The 16,552-nt window shown below is 36.9% G+C and overlaps 1 protein-coding gene across 1 annotated transcript in view; it reads right to left on the bottom strand.

The window, feature by feature from the left end:
- The window catches only part of FAF1 (Fas associated factor 1), a 150,089-nt gene that overhangs the window by 116,715 nt on the left and 16,822 nt on the right, over window positions 1–16,552 (bottom strand). Inside the window, exon 3 of the mRNA XM_039711387.1 lies at window positions 1,183–1,229. Coding sequence (XP_039567321.1) covers window positions 1,183–1,229 — 47 coding nt within the window. The remainder of the gene's footprint in view (window positions 1–1,182; window positions 1,230–16,552) is intronic.

The raw sequence follows: 16,552 nt of genomic DNA on the forward strand, positions 1-16,552 counted from the left end.
TAGAACATAAAAAGCCCCACATCAGTAAAATAAGCCTTTTCTGAAAACCACTGGAAACCAGGTTTCTAAACCTTCTGAGCCTCCCTTTAAACCACTTCCACTGGAAGAATACAAAACAACAAAAACAAAGTAACAAAAATACCCATTTGAAACACATTTGAATATCTAATAATTTCTAAAAGTTCATAAATTAATCAAATTAATGAAAAATATAAGTGGGTACTGGATCACCTTGTGATTGAAGACAGGCATTACTTTAACTATTCCCCAGCTTCTTTTACCCAATCAAACATTCTGGGATTTTGGAAAGAAATGCTTTGAGATCACAACTTATATGCAGAAAGTGTGCTCCACACAACAAAGACTTGATCTCACATGGACTAAACAGGCCTTACAGTAAATATATATTTAGTATATTTAGTGTCCTAAATAAAAATCTGACTCTGTTGATAAGTATTGACAGAGATGTCAAACACCACTTTACCTACATTATGTATCTTATTTCATCCTTGAAAATTTTTAAATAGTACATTAAATATTTTTCTGAACAAACTTTTAAACACTGTTCTACTGTCTCTCTCAGGTAGCTTAATTCCTGTTCTGCTGTTTTTAATTGCCTCATCAGCACTTAGAAGATCAAATTTCAGTGAGTTCAAGATATCTGAGCATCAGTATGCAAGCCAAAATTTAATTCAGAAGCTGAAAGAAAATCAGTAAAACTACTTTTAGAAGGGAACAACCTTACTTTATCTATCACAGTTTCTGCTGCTTGTAATTCAATTTTAAAAGCAAAAACAGGAAAAAAAAGTACAAATGGTTTTGGCCAGAAATACCAAAGCATGGAATATCAATACCTTTATAAATGCATAAGGAAAAAGAAACACTTAGCCAGAAGCACACCAACATCCAGTCTTTGTAAAGAGACAACCCTGCAAAGAATGACCTAACCACCAATGAAAATAAAATAAAAGTTAACTATTTTGAACAGATGTTTGAGCTAGTCCTCTATCAGTATGGGAAAAACTGAATGTTAAATCAGCTTTGCCAGGAATAGAATTTGTGGCTCCAGAAACAGCTTTAAAAGGAGAATTATGTCATCTTCTTAGGATTCAGGAAGGGAAAAAAAGCAACTGTTACCCAGCATCATTCTCTGCATGTACTACTCCAGTCCCCTGTGCTTACCTTTGTAGAATGCCATTTTCTTGTGGTATAACACCATTTATAGCTGCCTGAAATGAGAAAACAAATTTTGAGTCAAGCATGCAGAACGAAAATACATCAGAACTTTTATAATATGTTTTGAAGAGTGATTGGCTTGTTTCAAAACATGCCCTAAAATGCTCTCTATTTAGTGAATATTCTTGGTGAACGATATTATCATTATGGGATCTACATAAAATAAAAACCATACCCAAGCGAAAAACAAACATGAGCTGAAGCTCAGACTCCTGTTTGGTTACCCTGTGATGCATTTCCCAGGTGGAATGCCTGGGAATAAACTTTGGTACTCACACACAGGGGACACATCACTCCCAAACACACCCAGAAAACTGTGAACAGCCCAGGCAGCTTCAGAGCACATCCACAGAAATTTGATGTTCCCAGGAGCACCAGCCACGGCCCAGCTGCACACACCCTGTGTGCTGCCAGCTCCATGTGCTCACCAAGTGCTCCAGAGCAGCTCCATCACACCTACACCTCTCACACAGACACCACCCAGCCTCCTCAGGCTGCCAGGGAACATCCCAAAAATCTAAACTACCCTCAGGGAGAAAAGGAAGTATTTTTTAAGCAGGGTTTATGCAGTTAAATACCATTCCACACTGTCCAAACCATCAGAAGGTTTAACAGCAAGATTAAGAGAGCTTGTAGCATCCCACTACTCTTTGTTTTCTCCTGTGCCAGCAGCAACTCATCCATTTCTGACCTTCACCACTTCTAAAATCCATCCTCATATATAAGATACACCTGACCTGTTGGCCACAGCACCTGGTGAATGAGTGTCTGGTCCCCAGTGAAGAAGGGACAGTTCATAGATTCCCTGGTACTCCAGGAGGACAAAGTCATACCCTGTGACTGAACTACTGACAGCAATCATCTATCAACATCTTTTGCACACACTGACATTAAAAAAATGTAGCTTAAGTGCTTAATAAACACAAAAATAGATGCAATCAAGATTTAAATGCTATGGTTTCTTTTTCTCTGAATAGATAAACATGACTTTTTTACAATTTCCATTAATAGTTAAGGCTACATGAAGTCAGAACATTTTATTGCTGAACTCAGCTAAATTACTGTGATACTGCAATAAGATTTATCCTGCATTTAGAAACAAATATTGCATTAATAATTATTTAAAAAGCAGAGAAGGAAAAGGTCAGAGGTACCCATAAGCTACAGCAACAACCCATGAGGCTGTATCAAATTACAGTGAAAACAAAGTTCCCCACCAGATCAGGTTTTAAATCAGTTTATTCACTGTGCATGGTAATAATCAGTGGTTTCTTTCTAACAACGTGTCTCATTTATCATCATTGTGGTTTTTGCAGTTATACACAGCTCTTGATGGTGTTCATCTAATAAACCTCCAGGAAAGAGTAGGAGGTTTTGGTTTATCTGGGTTTTTCTGGATTGGCTTCTCCCTCCCATACTCTTCAGCAATATACATTTAATTTATGTCAATCAACACATAAAGTTGGCTGAGAGCACAATTATCCTTTATTTTGCATCTGTAAGATACAGAGAGCAAACACAGATTTTGTACCACAGAACCTACACTAATAATGATCTGCTGGTGAAACAAAATTCTCTTTACTTGGGGAAAAGAAGCTGCTTCAGCTGTGAAGAAATACAGCAAATGTGGTATTTTCACACTTCTGTCAAAACTCTGTCTCAGAGGATTAAATCAGCTCAAACTTCTTCTGAGCCTAGTTTGAGGGGTTAAGTACAATAGAGGCTTCAAGCTATTTTCTTTTAAACTGAATAACTCACTTGTTCATATATCCCCAGTTTTGTAAACTTGATGACATTTAAGGGGCACAGGAGTAAGAAAAAACAGCAGAAGCATTATGTGCTTTTTTGATGGAAAGACCTCTATTAACCATACTGTAAAACTGAAGAGTCCAGACACTGTTTGTTAAGCAAGATGGAAGACTAAAATAATGTAGACAGCAAATGGTAGCAGTGCACATGTACATACTGCATAAATATTAAATATCCATGTTCTAACAAGACAGCTATAAGTAGACCCTGCAAAGGAAAAAAGAAAAAGGAACAACCATCTGCTTTAGAATTTCATTGGGAGAAGGTTGTGACTATAAAAAAAAAAAAAATTAAAACAAGAACACGTTACTAAGGCAAGATCTGCTCCAGGCTGTTCCTCCCCAGTGTCAGCCCCCTTTGAGAGAGGCTCACATCTCTATGGTTATGCAAATGTTTCAAGATATTACATTTTTTTTTTGTCTCTCAAAACAGGGATCTTTGATCACCAAAAGCAACCTGTGTGGCTAATTTATAGTCATTAAAAATGTGTGCTACTCTCAAAACAATTTTAATAACTGGTGCATTAAATCTATTATGGGTTATTAATATAAAGAAACCATGTCTGGATCAGAAAGCTCTTTCAGCTCCCCATAACCTGCTACTGAGAATGATGCCAGGGAGGCAGCACTCTGTGCTTCTGCTGCTCTCACACTGCACATCCATGAGTGCCTCTGCTGGATCCAGGGTACCACAGCTTGCTAGTGCTATCACTATTTAAACAGTGAAGTTCACCTTAAATGGAGAATTACAGGGGTAATTCAGAAGTTTTTCCCAAAGCCAAGAATTCTAGGTGTGTCTCAGTGCTGTCCATACACAAATTCTGGCATAACACTGTCCCATCCTGAAACAGAATAATTCCTGTTTTGAAGACAACCTCCAAACAACTCCCAGGCCCACAATTTATTTCATTAAATTATCCACTGAATGCAGCTCTTCTTGATTTATACATTTTGTTTAGGGATATCAATCATATAGCCAGGAATTGGAACAGCTTATTTAAAAATTCATTAAGTACTGCATAACCTGACCTAATTGGACCTGCTTTGGGCCAGAGAGACATCCAGAAACAACTTCCAGTCTCAAGCACCTGTGACTCCACCATCCAACAGTACAGGTCATCTTGATAAACATAATGTGAATTCTGGGGGTTTCTTAAATGAAAAGGATATCAAGAATGAGACATAACACTGGACTGACAAGTGCCCATTACAAAGGTTCAAAGTAACAATATTTTTTGGTGTGTTTTTTTCAGCAGTATGCTTCCAGTTACAGTTTTAAAATATATTCAATCCAACTTTTCTGTTCTGTATAGGGAACAATAAAGCAATAGGGTTAATGAAATGTTACCAAATTCATTAAAAGTTTGGGCAACATAAAAAATCTGTGGCATTCTAAAATTATTTAGGTACCTGAAGAACACTGAGAAGCAGACTGACATTTAGAACTTTTCCTCAAGGGAATATTAACTTAACTAGTCTAGTCAGTTCTGACTAATTGTGACTATCTTCTATGAGTACAAAACAGTGTTAGAAGGAAAACCAAGAATCACCATTCCTTAATTACCTATTGAAACAACATCAATGACTTCCTTCAAAACACACAATTCTAGTGCCAACCATGGAAAAGCAATGAATCACATCTTAGAGTGACTCTCATCCCAGCGTCCTATGAATAATGTGGGGTTTTAGACAGCACAAATATTCAACTCATAAGTTGTAAATACTCTGTGGTTTTCACAAAGTTTGAAGATGGACTGGATTTCCCAATCATATTATTTAAAAGCAGAAGTCTACATACACTGGTTGGATATTCTAATGAGCAAGGGGTTCCTCCCTCTTCACAAACTACAGACGGAAGGTAGTTTTTAAATTTCCAGAATTGCAGAATTTAAAAGAGATATTTAGATGAATTAAGAGTTAAAGGTAGTCCCAGGCAAAAGAGCAGCTAAAGGCTTTTGCAATGGGTGAGGAGGGAGCTCTTCCTCAGTGGCCACCTCGTGTTCCTCTCGTTCCCAACCTCCACATCACACCATGGTTTAGGCTGACAGACACAGGCCCCTGAAAATCTCCCCTTTGGAAGCTCCACCCCAGTGAAGAGCAGGAGGTTTTACAAAGCACAAACCAAGATCAGCTCTCCAAAACAGAGAACCAGAAAACACATCCATAAGCAAAAGGAGAAAGCAAGCTGGAGCAGCACAGTGCTGGAAGAACAATCCTCTCAGAGGAGGAGGCTGGAGAGATGTAAATAACCTGCACACCTGAGAGATGCACGAGTTTCACTGGGATAAATAACCAAACCAGCTTGACACAACCAGCACAAGCTGCTCCCAGAGAATTACAAAAGCCTTATTTAGGTTTGACTGCATTCAGCAGGTGAGACCACTTGAAAAAAAAAGCCCTCGCAGAGCTTTACATTTGTTTAGCTAAAAACTGAGGAGGTTTACACTGAACAAATGCAGTACACAAATGAGACCTCGAGACAGGGTAATAGGAACTGCCACAGTAGGTGATCCAAAACCCAAAGATGTCCAACCAAATGTCATCAAGTGCTTCAGAAAGTCACAGGGCATTATAATGGACTAACTTGATCATGGGGCATTTTCTTCCAACACCCTGATTTTCTGACAGTCAGATTTACACCATTAGTAATCTTTTTGTGTATTCAACTTAAGGCAATAACCTCATAAACCACCTATTAAATTATTTCTATGAAACTCAATAAAAGCTTTTTTGATGAGAGGATCCATTTATTATAGCTCTCAAAAATCTATATTCTCCCCTAGATGCTACAAACTCAGATTTTATTTTCAGTTTAACACATCTGACAAGCTAAAAAAAACCAAAGTTCTGTATTTTGTCTCTTTACTGTTCATTCTACCTCTCCTTCCTATTAACACACTTAATATCTTCTTGATATAAAAACAATTTGTCTCACATCACAAATGCAGAAAGTTTACCCCATGCTGTTTTCTACATTAACAGAAGCAAAGACAGGAAGAGGTGTTAGCCACTTGTAGGACAGAATTTAAAATTATAACAAAAAAAAAATGGGCATTTTGTTGTCTTATACTCAGAACAAAGCAAAACTTGTTTTAATCTTTGACTCTTTCAGCATTTAATCTTAGATTTATTTTTCTGATTGTTTAAGTGAACATAATACCAAAACTTACATACAAAACCTCACTACAGAGGGTGAGATAACACAAGACAAACATACTGCGGTTTTGAGTTCTGCAGAATAAAAAAACTCTAGCTGTTATATTTTAGAAATATCAGCCAGTATTCATCTGTGCTTGAGGATCACTCAAAATCTGCTGAGTTTGAAGAAATGCAACAAAATACACTAAAAAGCCCTCATTAAGAATGCATAATAAATTTTTAATTTTTTTTTTGTCTTTTATATTTTATTATATATTTCCACAGCAAAAAACGGGTCATTAATAACATTCTGGTTACAACTGTCAGTCCACTACAAATCATTCTACTCCTAATTTGGGCTAAATGTGATATTCTCCCTGATATACAATACTCCTACTCTAATTTTCTGCTTTCACATGATAAACTTCTTATCCTAAAGATTTAAAATCCATTTTTTATTTGATGTTCAAACAAAATAAATGAACAATAGAACTCCAAATGCTTTCTACAAGAGAAGGGGTTTTTTTAAAAGAAAGGAAACAAAACCCAAAATGGAACAAATATTATCCAAAATGAGGAAAAACAACAAACTAAATGATAAAGGAAAGCATTAGTGAGACAAAGCATCCATGAAAGGACTGAAAAAGCAAAAGTGAATTTCAAACTGCTTCCAAAGCATAAATCTAAGTGACAAAGGAACATATTTTCACATGCAACAGTAAAGCAAAACAGAAGTGCACAGGTTTATTAGTTCCTTTTGAGCACAGAAGTATTTCTTAAAATGAAACAAACTCCCAGGGCTCTGCCATATGCAAATATTCCAGTAATAACAGTAACTGTTTTGAAATAATCTCCTCTAATAATTATCTTTTTTTTGCAAATAGTGATTTCGGCTAATTTTCAACAGAACTGGTAATAATGGGTACTGGCAGGTACAGACACATCAAAACATTTGTTCTATCTTCATACTGTGATTTTGGGAAACTCGATAAAAAGCAAGACCACGCACAGACTTCTCTTGCAATCAGTTTACAACAATAAAAAAGTTGAAAATTCCAGAATAAACAGCAGAAGTTTTTGTAACTGGTGCTGACAAAAACATCCTGTAAGTATTAGTCAAATGTAGCAGTCAATGTGGATTAATACAACAAAGGTTTCCTGAAACCAGCTGCGTTAATTACCAACGTTTCTTTCTGCCCCACGACATCCAGACTGGACCCTGAGATTCCCAAGCAGAGGAACGTGGCTTCTGAACAGCTTTACCCAACTACCAAATCTCATCTAACCAAGTCTGAGATGTGTGCTCAAAACAAGAAATTCCACAACAAGAAAAACCTTCTGCAGAAATACCAATGACTTCAAGAAAGAGGCTTTTTACAAACAAAACCTTACTACACACACAGCTACTTTGAAACCATTACTTTCAGAGGTTACAAAAACTGACTGCTAAGAGTTTAAGTAATAAAAAATATTATTCCATTTACATTTTTTAATTAATTCAGTAATACTTAAATAACAAAATTACTAATTGTGCCTCAGTAGTAAGAGAAGCCATCTCTACCTGTGTTATTTTTGGCAGGCTTTTCAAGGCAAAGGAATGAGTCAGCTTTTTCCTGTAGCTTATGTTATACTTGCTGGCATCTCCCCAGCTTTGCAAGTCTCAAAAGTATTTCCAAGTGCTAGACGTGAAGTTACACCCACAAAGTTTATACAGAATGACAACATTTGTCCCCATCGTGGTTAAAATTTAACCAAAAACCGTAATTGAACTACAATGAAATGTCTTCTATGCATTCTGCTTTATTTCAGCTTGCTTTCTTTACAACAAATATACTTCATGAAAAGCTGCAAAACAATAGAATTGCTAATAAAGCAAAAAATTAACATTTCATCAAAAAATGCCACATGAATACATTCATACAGATGATTCACTTCATCAGCAAGAGAGCACGCGTTGAAATAGTTTACAATTAGCACTCTAGATGTGGTTTCCCATTTCTCCCTACATCTTTGGTGGCTTCAGCAAATTTTTTCCTGTCACTCCTACAACATGCCTAAATGCACTAGGATGCCTTTCAGCAGTTAGATATCCTAAAATTCTGAGGGGAAAAAAAACCCACTACGTTTTGCAGAGTTCCTTAATTCTATGTTGTCACTGCCTAATTCCCCCGACAAAGTGCAACAGAAATAAAAAAATCATAACTGAATGTGTTTTCCTGGCATAGTGAAAGTAAAGAACACGTACAGATTTCTAAGAAGCTTAAGGATCAGCACGTACCTGAGCTGACTCTAGCTCAGCAGGAATAAAGGAAAATAATCTACTCTCAACAACCCACTCAAAACTCATTCACATGGAAAGGGAAAGCAGCCCATGAGGTGTCTCTGCTTTGACACACCTACAGGTGTCATTCTTGGTCAAGAATGTCACAACTTTGACATTAATGCTGCTTCACCTTCTAAAAGAAAGGAATGCTTATGCTTAATACCAAAACATATTTTATTACTCCTTAAAACATCAATAGATAGAAAGCAGGAGAGTCAGATAAATCAAAAGCCATGCCTTGATATGAATATTGGAAAATTTTCTGAACTCCCATATTTTTACCCCTCTCCTAATAATTTTATGTAAATTTGAATGGCAATGCTAATTAGGAATAAGCCACCTCATGACAATATATTTTTTGTTCAGTTATATTTTAAAAAAGTGGGGTTTTTTTAGTCATTCGTTGTAACATACTAGCTCTTAGAAAGTACTGCCAGGGAAGAAATTTCAGGACACAAGAACTCAGGACACAAAAAGTCATAGAAGTACTGCCAAAAGCCTAAGGCCCCTTCACTGAAAATCACAATAACATGAAACATCAACAGTGTTCCAATGGCCCCAGCTGTAGTCAGCCAACTGTCTAATCACCAATCCATAATTTAAATAAAAATTATGCAAGATTTAGGTTAAAAGTTTGGAAAGCAGAAAATCCCAAGATGAAGTATGTAACCTTCAAGTTGTCTCAGTATTTCTCCAACAGCCTGTGCTGTACTGCTGAAGGGACAGCAACCCAGGACAGGCTAAGGAGAGTTTATTGAAATAAAACTAGAAACTGCTCAGATATCCAACAGCATTGTAAGTAAATCCATTTTTAAGACACTCTGCTTTGAAAGTCTGGTGGCTCTAGATTGCTCCTAGCTTTTGTGGTAAAAATGTTCACAAGTAACATTCACTTCCAAAATAGCCACAGCACTGGCACAGATGCTGTTCTTAAATAATTTACTTCATTTTTCTCCTCCTCACACAGTCCCAACATGACTCAATGACAGACTAAACACTTGTCAAACACGTGTTTATATGATGTGTGCAATTTTTAGTTCAACTAAATAGGTCACAGGGTAATAAACTACAGATACCTCATACCAGCCAATTCACTCTTAGTATATTCTATAAATTTGTTCTGAAATTTGAATGTCTCAGGACAAATGAATGCTAAGCAATCTTTGCAGAAACTACCAATAAGAGGTAGGACCTCTAAAAAAAGTTATTTGTAAAAACTCAGGTAGGTGGGTGATGCATCCACAGAGCTCCAGCAGTACTTTGGGCCAGTACTGGGATCTCAGGTGCTGCTTTATGTTTATTCTCAGAACACAATATTCTCTGTTAAAAGAAACAAAGTTTTTCAGCATGATTAGAAATCTAAATATATTAGTCCCATTGCTTGATTGATCACTGTACAAGAAAAACTTGAGGTTATTTCTTAAGTAACTAAAACTCTGAATTATTTAAGTGAAGTAACTAAATTCCATCTGTTATTTGAAAAGGAGAGACAGAATTTACATTTTACTTCACCATATTGCCAGCAAAGCTTTACCTAAAAATCTTCTCCACTCTCTTTCTGGTCACAGAGAACTAAAATTTTATATACATTGTCCCAGCAACAAAATATAGCCACAAAATACATAATCACAACCGCTTTGTTACCCTCACATGAATAAAGTAGGTTTTTGGGGGTTGTTTTGGGGTTTTTTTTAAATGGATGAATGAGCACACAGCTATGTGGAAAGCCATACCATGATTATGACTGCCTACAGACAAACACATTTCATATAATCTTCCACAAAAAAATACATTAAAAGGAAATGTGTTTTACCCAAGATTAAGGCATTTGAAAGAAAGTGAAAACAATTAATTTAATACTGTTTTTAAGAATCAACAACTCTTCTCTTCTACCACCCAGCTGCATAAAATACACAGCACCCATCTGAGCTTACTCAAAGACACACAAATGTCACTTTGAAAGCTGCAAAATGCTGCAAATACGGAGAACGAAAAATACAGTAATTTTTGCAAACAGGGATCCCTAATTTAACAGAAAATACATTAAAGACTTCCAAAGGGGATTTCTATAGTCCTTTGTAAAAGACAAGTTCACATACAATTATGTCCTACTAGGAGAGATTAACGCTGCAGTTGAACACGCAAAAAAAACCAGCAAATCCTGAATTTCCTGGAGAACAGGAACCATGCCCATGGGATGCCTGCACCAGTGGGATGCCCATCCACCAACCCTCCTTGGGATTATTTAACTCAGGGCTTCCTTCTTCCATGTTCCACAAGAACATGTTCCACAGGACACCCAGACCCACAAGAGTACACCTGTCTAAAACAAAACTTTAAATTTTCCTTGGGAAAAAAAAAATACACAAGCCTCTGCTTCCAGCAGGCAGATGTGACTGTTCATCTGACCACAGGGAGAATGTTACTAAAACACAAGCCTGTGTTCCCAAGAGTGAAAATCCGTCAGATTTAGTCCTAATGAGAGGAATATACCCTGGACTTCTCACTTGTCCTATTTGAGTGCTGTCAAATCTGTGCCATATTCAGTATGCAATTCCAAAGTAAAGAAAATAACAGGTCAGCAATAGAAAATCAAAAGGCCAGTGTGATGAACACCATGACCACAAAGTGCAGTCCTGGTTCCCAGGCACTGAAACACAGCCTTGCAATGCAACAGGAGAGCTGCTGAACACAGGACACAAACATCCACTGAACACTGCCCCACACTTAAGGAAAAGAAAGGGCTGTGTGCCAAACTCAGATCAATCATCTAGTTTCTGGAGGCAGACTAATTCAAATCAATCAAAATAACACACAAGAGAGACAGAGACCACATGAAAGCTGTAGCAGAGCAAGAGAGACAAAAGACAATCTAAGTGTATCAGTTTTACCTGCTCCTACTGAAATTTGCTACACCTTATAACAAAAGGATTGTTACTGGTTAGAGCACTGGAACATACAAATAACAGATTGCTGATAATTGTCAAGAGCCCATTCTTTGCCATTCCCACCTAAATGGGCACCTCCAAGAGAAGTAAAATTTGCTAAATCCTACCTGGTTTTTCTCAGATCAATTTTTTTGTCTCTTCAGTTACTTTTTTTCCAAAAGACATAGATGTAAATAGACATATACAAAATTGGTACTTTGAGTAAAAAAAAAAACAAAAACAAACCTGTTTGACAAATATTATTTTCCAAGTAGTTTACAAGCAATATGCAAAAAACCCTCCATCTGTCTAATTTATCCATTTCAAGTTAAAAGTTCTAGTTGAGAATTGAAGCTTTATAAAAACAGATATTCAAAATATACAATTTTTCCTTCCAAGATAGAGAATCACTTCTTGTCAAGTGATTCTTGGAACCCAAGTATGACAGGACCTGCAAGTCATCCTATCTCCAGGAGCCCTAAACTGCTGGTTTTACTGAAGTTATACTGTGCTTTGATCCTCTACCAGAATATAGAATAATCAAGCCAAGTAGAGCAGGAAGGCACAAAGGGCATTTTGAAAATAAAAAATGGGAGGGGATTATATCCATACAATCATTATACACATATTTACAAGTGAATTGAATATTGGAAAATAAACGCCCCTCTCCCCCCATTATTTTGATGAAATGTATTTTCTTCTTAAAGCAACTCTAAAAAGTACCTATATTACAATGTCTCTTGTAAAAGACACGAAAAACAATTTTAAACCAGGGAACAGGAGTAAAAATAGAAATGGCCATCCTGGAAAAAGCAGAAAATGAAGTGTGGTGAATTCTGCTTTTCATTCAAAAATCCTGTTCTGATTACCAGTACAGAATATGAAGTCATGCTGCATATGAGGGACCTGAATTTTTCATTAAATCTGTGAAAGGCAGAGCAGAGCACTTCACTTACTTTCATGCACAGATTCAAACACTAGACCTCAAGTGAGCACAGAGATCTCACCTGTGTAATGACCTCACACATATAAAGGTCCACAGAGCATAAGGTCAAGCCACTAATGGGTGATTTTCCTTTAAATATGTACCATCATCAGAAGCATTTCAACAGACACACAGTTGGGATTTTTCACACTTTTATTTTTATAAATTGTTCATACTGAAAGTTTAAGATTTATTTATCTGTCATTCTTACCTTCATATGCCAGAAGAGAAGGTCAGAGTCTAAATGGGCAAGCTATGAAACCACCAGAATTTACAACACAGAGAAATTCCTAACTTCTGCTTCCTCAGATGGTAAAAATTACTTTAAATTAATAGAGCTGAAAGAAATGACACTCAGGAAATAACATACCAGCAACCCTGGGAGGCTTAAGAGAGCTGCATCCATTTATAGCAGGATGCCTGAAGAGATCATTATATTATCTATGTTGATCTTCTGTATCTCACAGAACATCTGAAACATTTCGTCGCCCAGCCTATAATAAGCCCAGTAATTAGGCTACAGTGTTCTCACACAGAAAAACCCAAAGCTGCTCTATATGCAGCAGACCACCACAAAGGCCAAGTCATATGCACCAGAGGGGAACTAATTATTGGCAAAATTAGGCTTCATGATCCCACCAAGCAGTTTTTACACTGTTGCTGCATATTAATTCCTCTGCAGCACTCTTGTGACCAATTTTATTTTGAGCACTTGAACAAAGGCAAGCAACCAAACATTTATGAAAGACAGCTTCCCATACTGCTTCAAGCAGCTACTGCAAAACGTATACAACTGCTTTGAGCACTATAAAACATATACAACTCTGAGACATTTAAATCCACTTTATTTAGTACCCAACTCAAGCTAAATTAGAGGCAGTTTATATTGTCTTAGAGTATCCCACATAGAGGATTAGAGATGAAGAATTCTAACTGGGGGTGAGTAATCTTTTAAAGTTCAAAAATAGGAAGCTGACGTTTCAGTTCTAAACTGAAAAGAAAAAGGAATTCTTTTTAATTCTTAACAAAAACCAAAAGTGACTATTATAAAAACTAAATCCAGAAAGAAGAGCCTTACACTTAACCCAGGTTTAGCTTTGTTTAAAGGGAAAACCAAATGTCCAAAAGATACAGAACATAGTAACAATAATAGGAAAGATACTGGCAACATTTTAACCCTTAATACTAAATTCTAGCAAGACAAGGGGGAAAAAATGCAGGGACAAAGTAATCAGCAGAATACTTCTCCAGTGCAAACAAAGTAATCCTCAGAAAAGCTTACACAAACACACAGTACTTGTAGCACAATGTAAGGAACTTGTTTTGTGAACCTAATAACCTCTGCTGTCTCTGCGCATTCTGATGAACTTCTCTGTCAGCCCATGTCAGTACCTACTTCTCTGTTTCTGTTTGGGATCCTTCTGCTTTCCAGCTCACCAGGGCTCCTTCTTTTGTTTGTTTTGGCTGAAGTCCCAGAGAAATAACAACACCCTTGAGCTGAGTGTCAGAGAGTTCAAGAAGCAACAGGTGCCCAGGGGAATCTTCAACCTGGGTCTTCAGCACAGCCTCTGATAATGCACAACTTTTTTTCCCCTAACAGGAACATGGAATTGAGATACAGACAGGCTGAGTGAAAAGCAAGAGAAAACAATCTCTTTGAGACAAGAACTTCCTTATGTTTTTGGTTTTTCCCCTTTTGCTGCAGGAGTGCCCCTGAACTTTGGTTGATGACATCCAAATGGGATTTGCTTAGCTTTCTACTTATTAGTCTGAGTGCCTCACAGAAGATTTCCTCATCAAATCATCAAATACTGACTTCTGATTTTACTTCCAACATCACAGAAGTAAAGGAATTGACGTCTAAAATCCTCTGAATCAGATGCAGAAAATGAAGTGAAATTAGAGAAAAAAGAAATTGTGTTCTTCCCATTTACCTAACACTGGGGGCCAAAGGACGGCAGAGGATCCCTTAACAAAATCATCATCACTTCACTACTGTCTTCATGAACTGTACAAGCTTGTTTTTCCTTAGAAATCAAAAAAAAGTTTTGCTCTGAGTTGAATGACATATTTAGTGCCAAACTAAAGGATTTTAGTTTTTCATCTCAGCGAAAACAACCCCAAGACCATTTGGTTGAATTAAAACAAACCCTCCCCAATTCCTAGGCACTGAATCTGTACTTGACTGCTGAATTTAAGGTATTTAAAAAGCCTCCCCCCCCCAAAAAAAAAAGAAAAAGAAAAAAGAAAACCAACCACCAAACAAAAAAAGAATTAAAAAAAAAAGTGTGGATCATGCACTTTTAATTCCAAAATAAAAAAATGCTACATTTCTCTTAAGTCATGAGCCTTTCCTCAAGTTCTTCTGAAATGCTAAAAACCCTTGCTTAACAGACATAGTTGATTCTCTCACACCCCAGGAACTCCCTTTCTTCACTCTTCCTTCATTCTTTTGCTTCTACCTCCTTGTTATATTAGCAGGATTTGACTTTCACTCCCACTCCCTTTTTTATTCAAAGCCTGCTTTGAATAAAAATGAGCCAGTGTCCTGTTAATGACAGCCCCTTAGGGCATCTCCTTCACTTACAGCTTCCTCAACAGTATTTTTTTTTCTTCTGCAACTTACCATTTCCTCTTCATAGACGTACCTCTCATTCATCTTCTGCCTAGTTTCAAAAATTATGTACCTTTCTCAAGTACCTCTTGCATTCCTAATTTTTTATCCTTTCTTACTTTCTCTATGCCTTTTTTAAGCTTGCACATTTGGGTCATTACTTCTTTCCTCTCTATATTCTACTTCTAGATCATCCAGTAATCACTAATAAAATCAAGCATTTAAAGGTGTTCTCATTGCTTCAGAAACTTCACTCTGCTTTCTGCTCATTCTGGAGTCTCAGAAGAGACTTATTTGTTCTGACCATTTTTGATGGCACTTCTCTCATTCAACCCAACCTGTTGGCCATTTATTGTAATGCACACAATTTACAAATCCCCCAAACTACATCCAACAGATCTAATGGATTGTACTGGGAACTTCACAACCTGAACTGAATGCACAAGGCTACTCCTTGCCTTCCAGCAAACACTGGAATTTTCAAAAGAGCTCATGCCATGTCACTACAAACTACTATGAGACAAGATGTTTTAACTCCAACACTCAACACACATCTGGGTTTTTCTGTTTGAAGCCACTGATGACACACTCCCTTCTGCTCACTGGTGTCTCACTCCTGCTCATACCTTGACATGTTGCAAAATAAAGACTGCACTCATTTTAACACGTAGTTTCAAGTGCTGGCAGTCTGTGCTGGTTTATTACAATAGGTTACAGCTGAAACTATATCCACAGCCAATTTTGGAAATCCAATTTTTTTATAACTTTCTGATATTTTGGACTGGTCCAAAGGTCACTCGTTTGCAAAAGAGGGGGAAAAAAAGGAGGAAATCAAATGTTTTACAGTTGAAAGGAAGACCAGTCGCTTTTTAATGACGTTTGCTGTAGTTTACACTTCTAAACCTAAGAAATTGGATTAATAGCTTCTTTATTTACTAATCCTATGTAGAGTCTTACAACACCTAAGACTACTTTGCTTGGTTTTATTGGTTTCCTTCTACTTGTCTGCACATTGAACCTTGTTGCAAAAGAGATTTTTCAGGATGACTGCTTGCTGGCTTTTTTGTTTGTACTTAATGATGTCTGGATAGCACAAAATCTAAATGAAGTTATGGCTTTAATCATAATTCTGACTCAATTCTGCACAACCACCAACAACAGAAGAAAAATAATCCTAATTTTAAATTAAAAGCACATGAAAATTTGAAAAAGTTGTTTTATCTTCCATTTCTTCCACAGGAACCTAAATCCTCAAAAACCCACATGTGTACACACAGGTCTTCTTCTAAAAACACAGCCCTTCATAACACTTCTTACAAAATGAAGCCAAGAGGAAACTGAACACAACATGAAACATGGCTTTAGAGGACAAGAAAGAAAAAAAAGCCTGAAGACAACCACAGCAGATCAGAGTTTGTTAACTCAGGATCACATTTACTTGGAGATGAGGTTTTAACAGACCAGAAACAGTCTGCACATAACAGCCTGTTTGTCCCAGCCACGAGACACCCCCAAATTTGA

Source organism: Passer montanus, unplaced genomic scaffold (assembly GCF_014805655.1).
Source record: "Passer montanus isolate IOZ18808 unplaced genomic scaffold, ASM1480565v1 scaffold25, whole genome shotgun sequence".
NCBI classification, from domain to species: domain Eukaryota; kingdom Metazoa; phylum Chordata; class Aves; order Passeriformes; family Passeridae; genus Passer; species Passer montanus.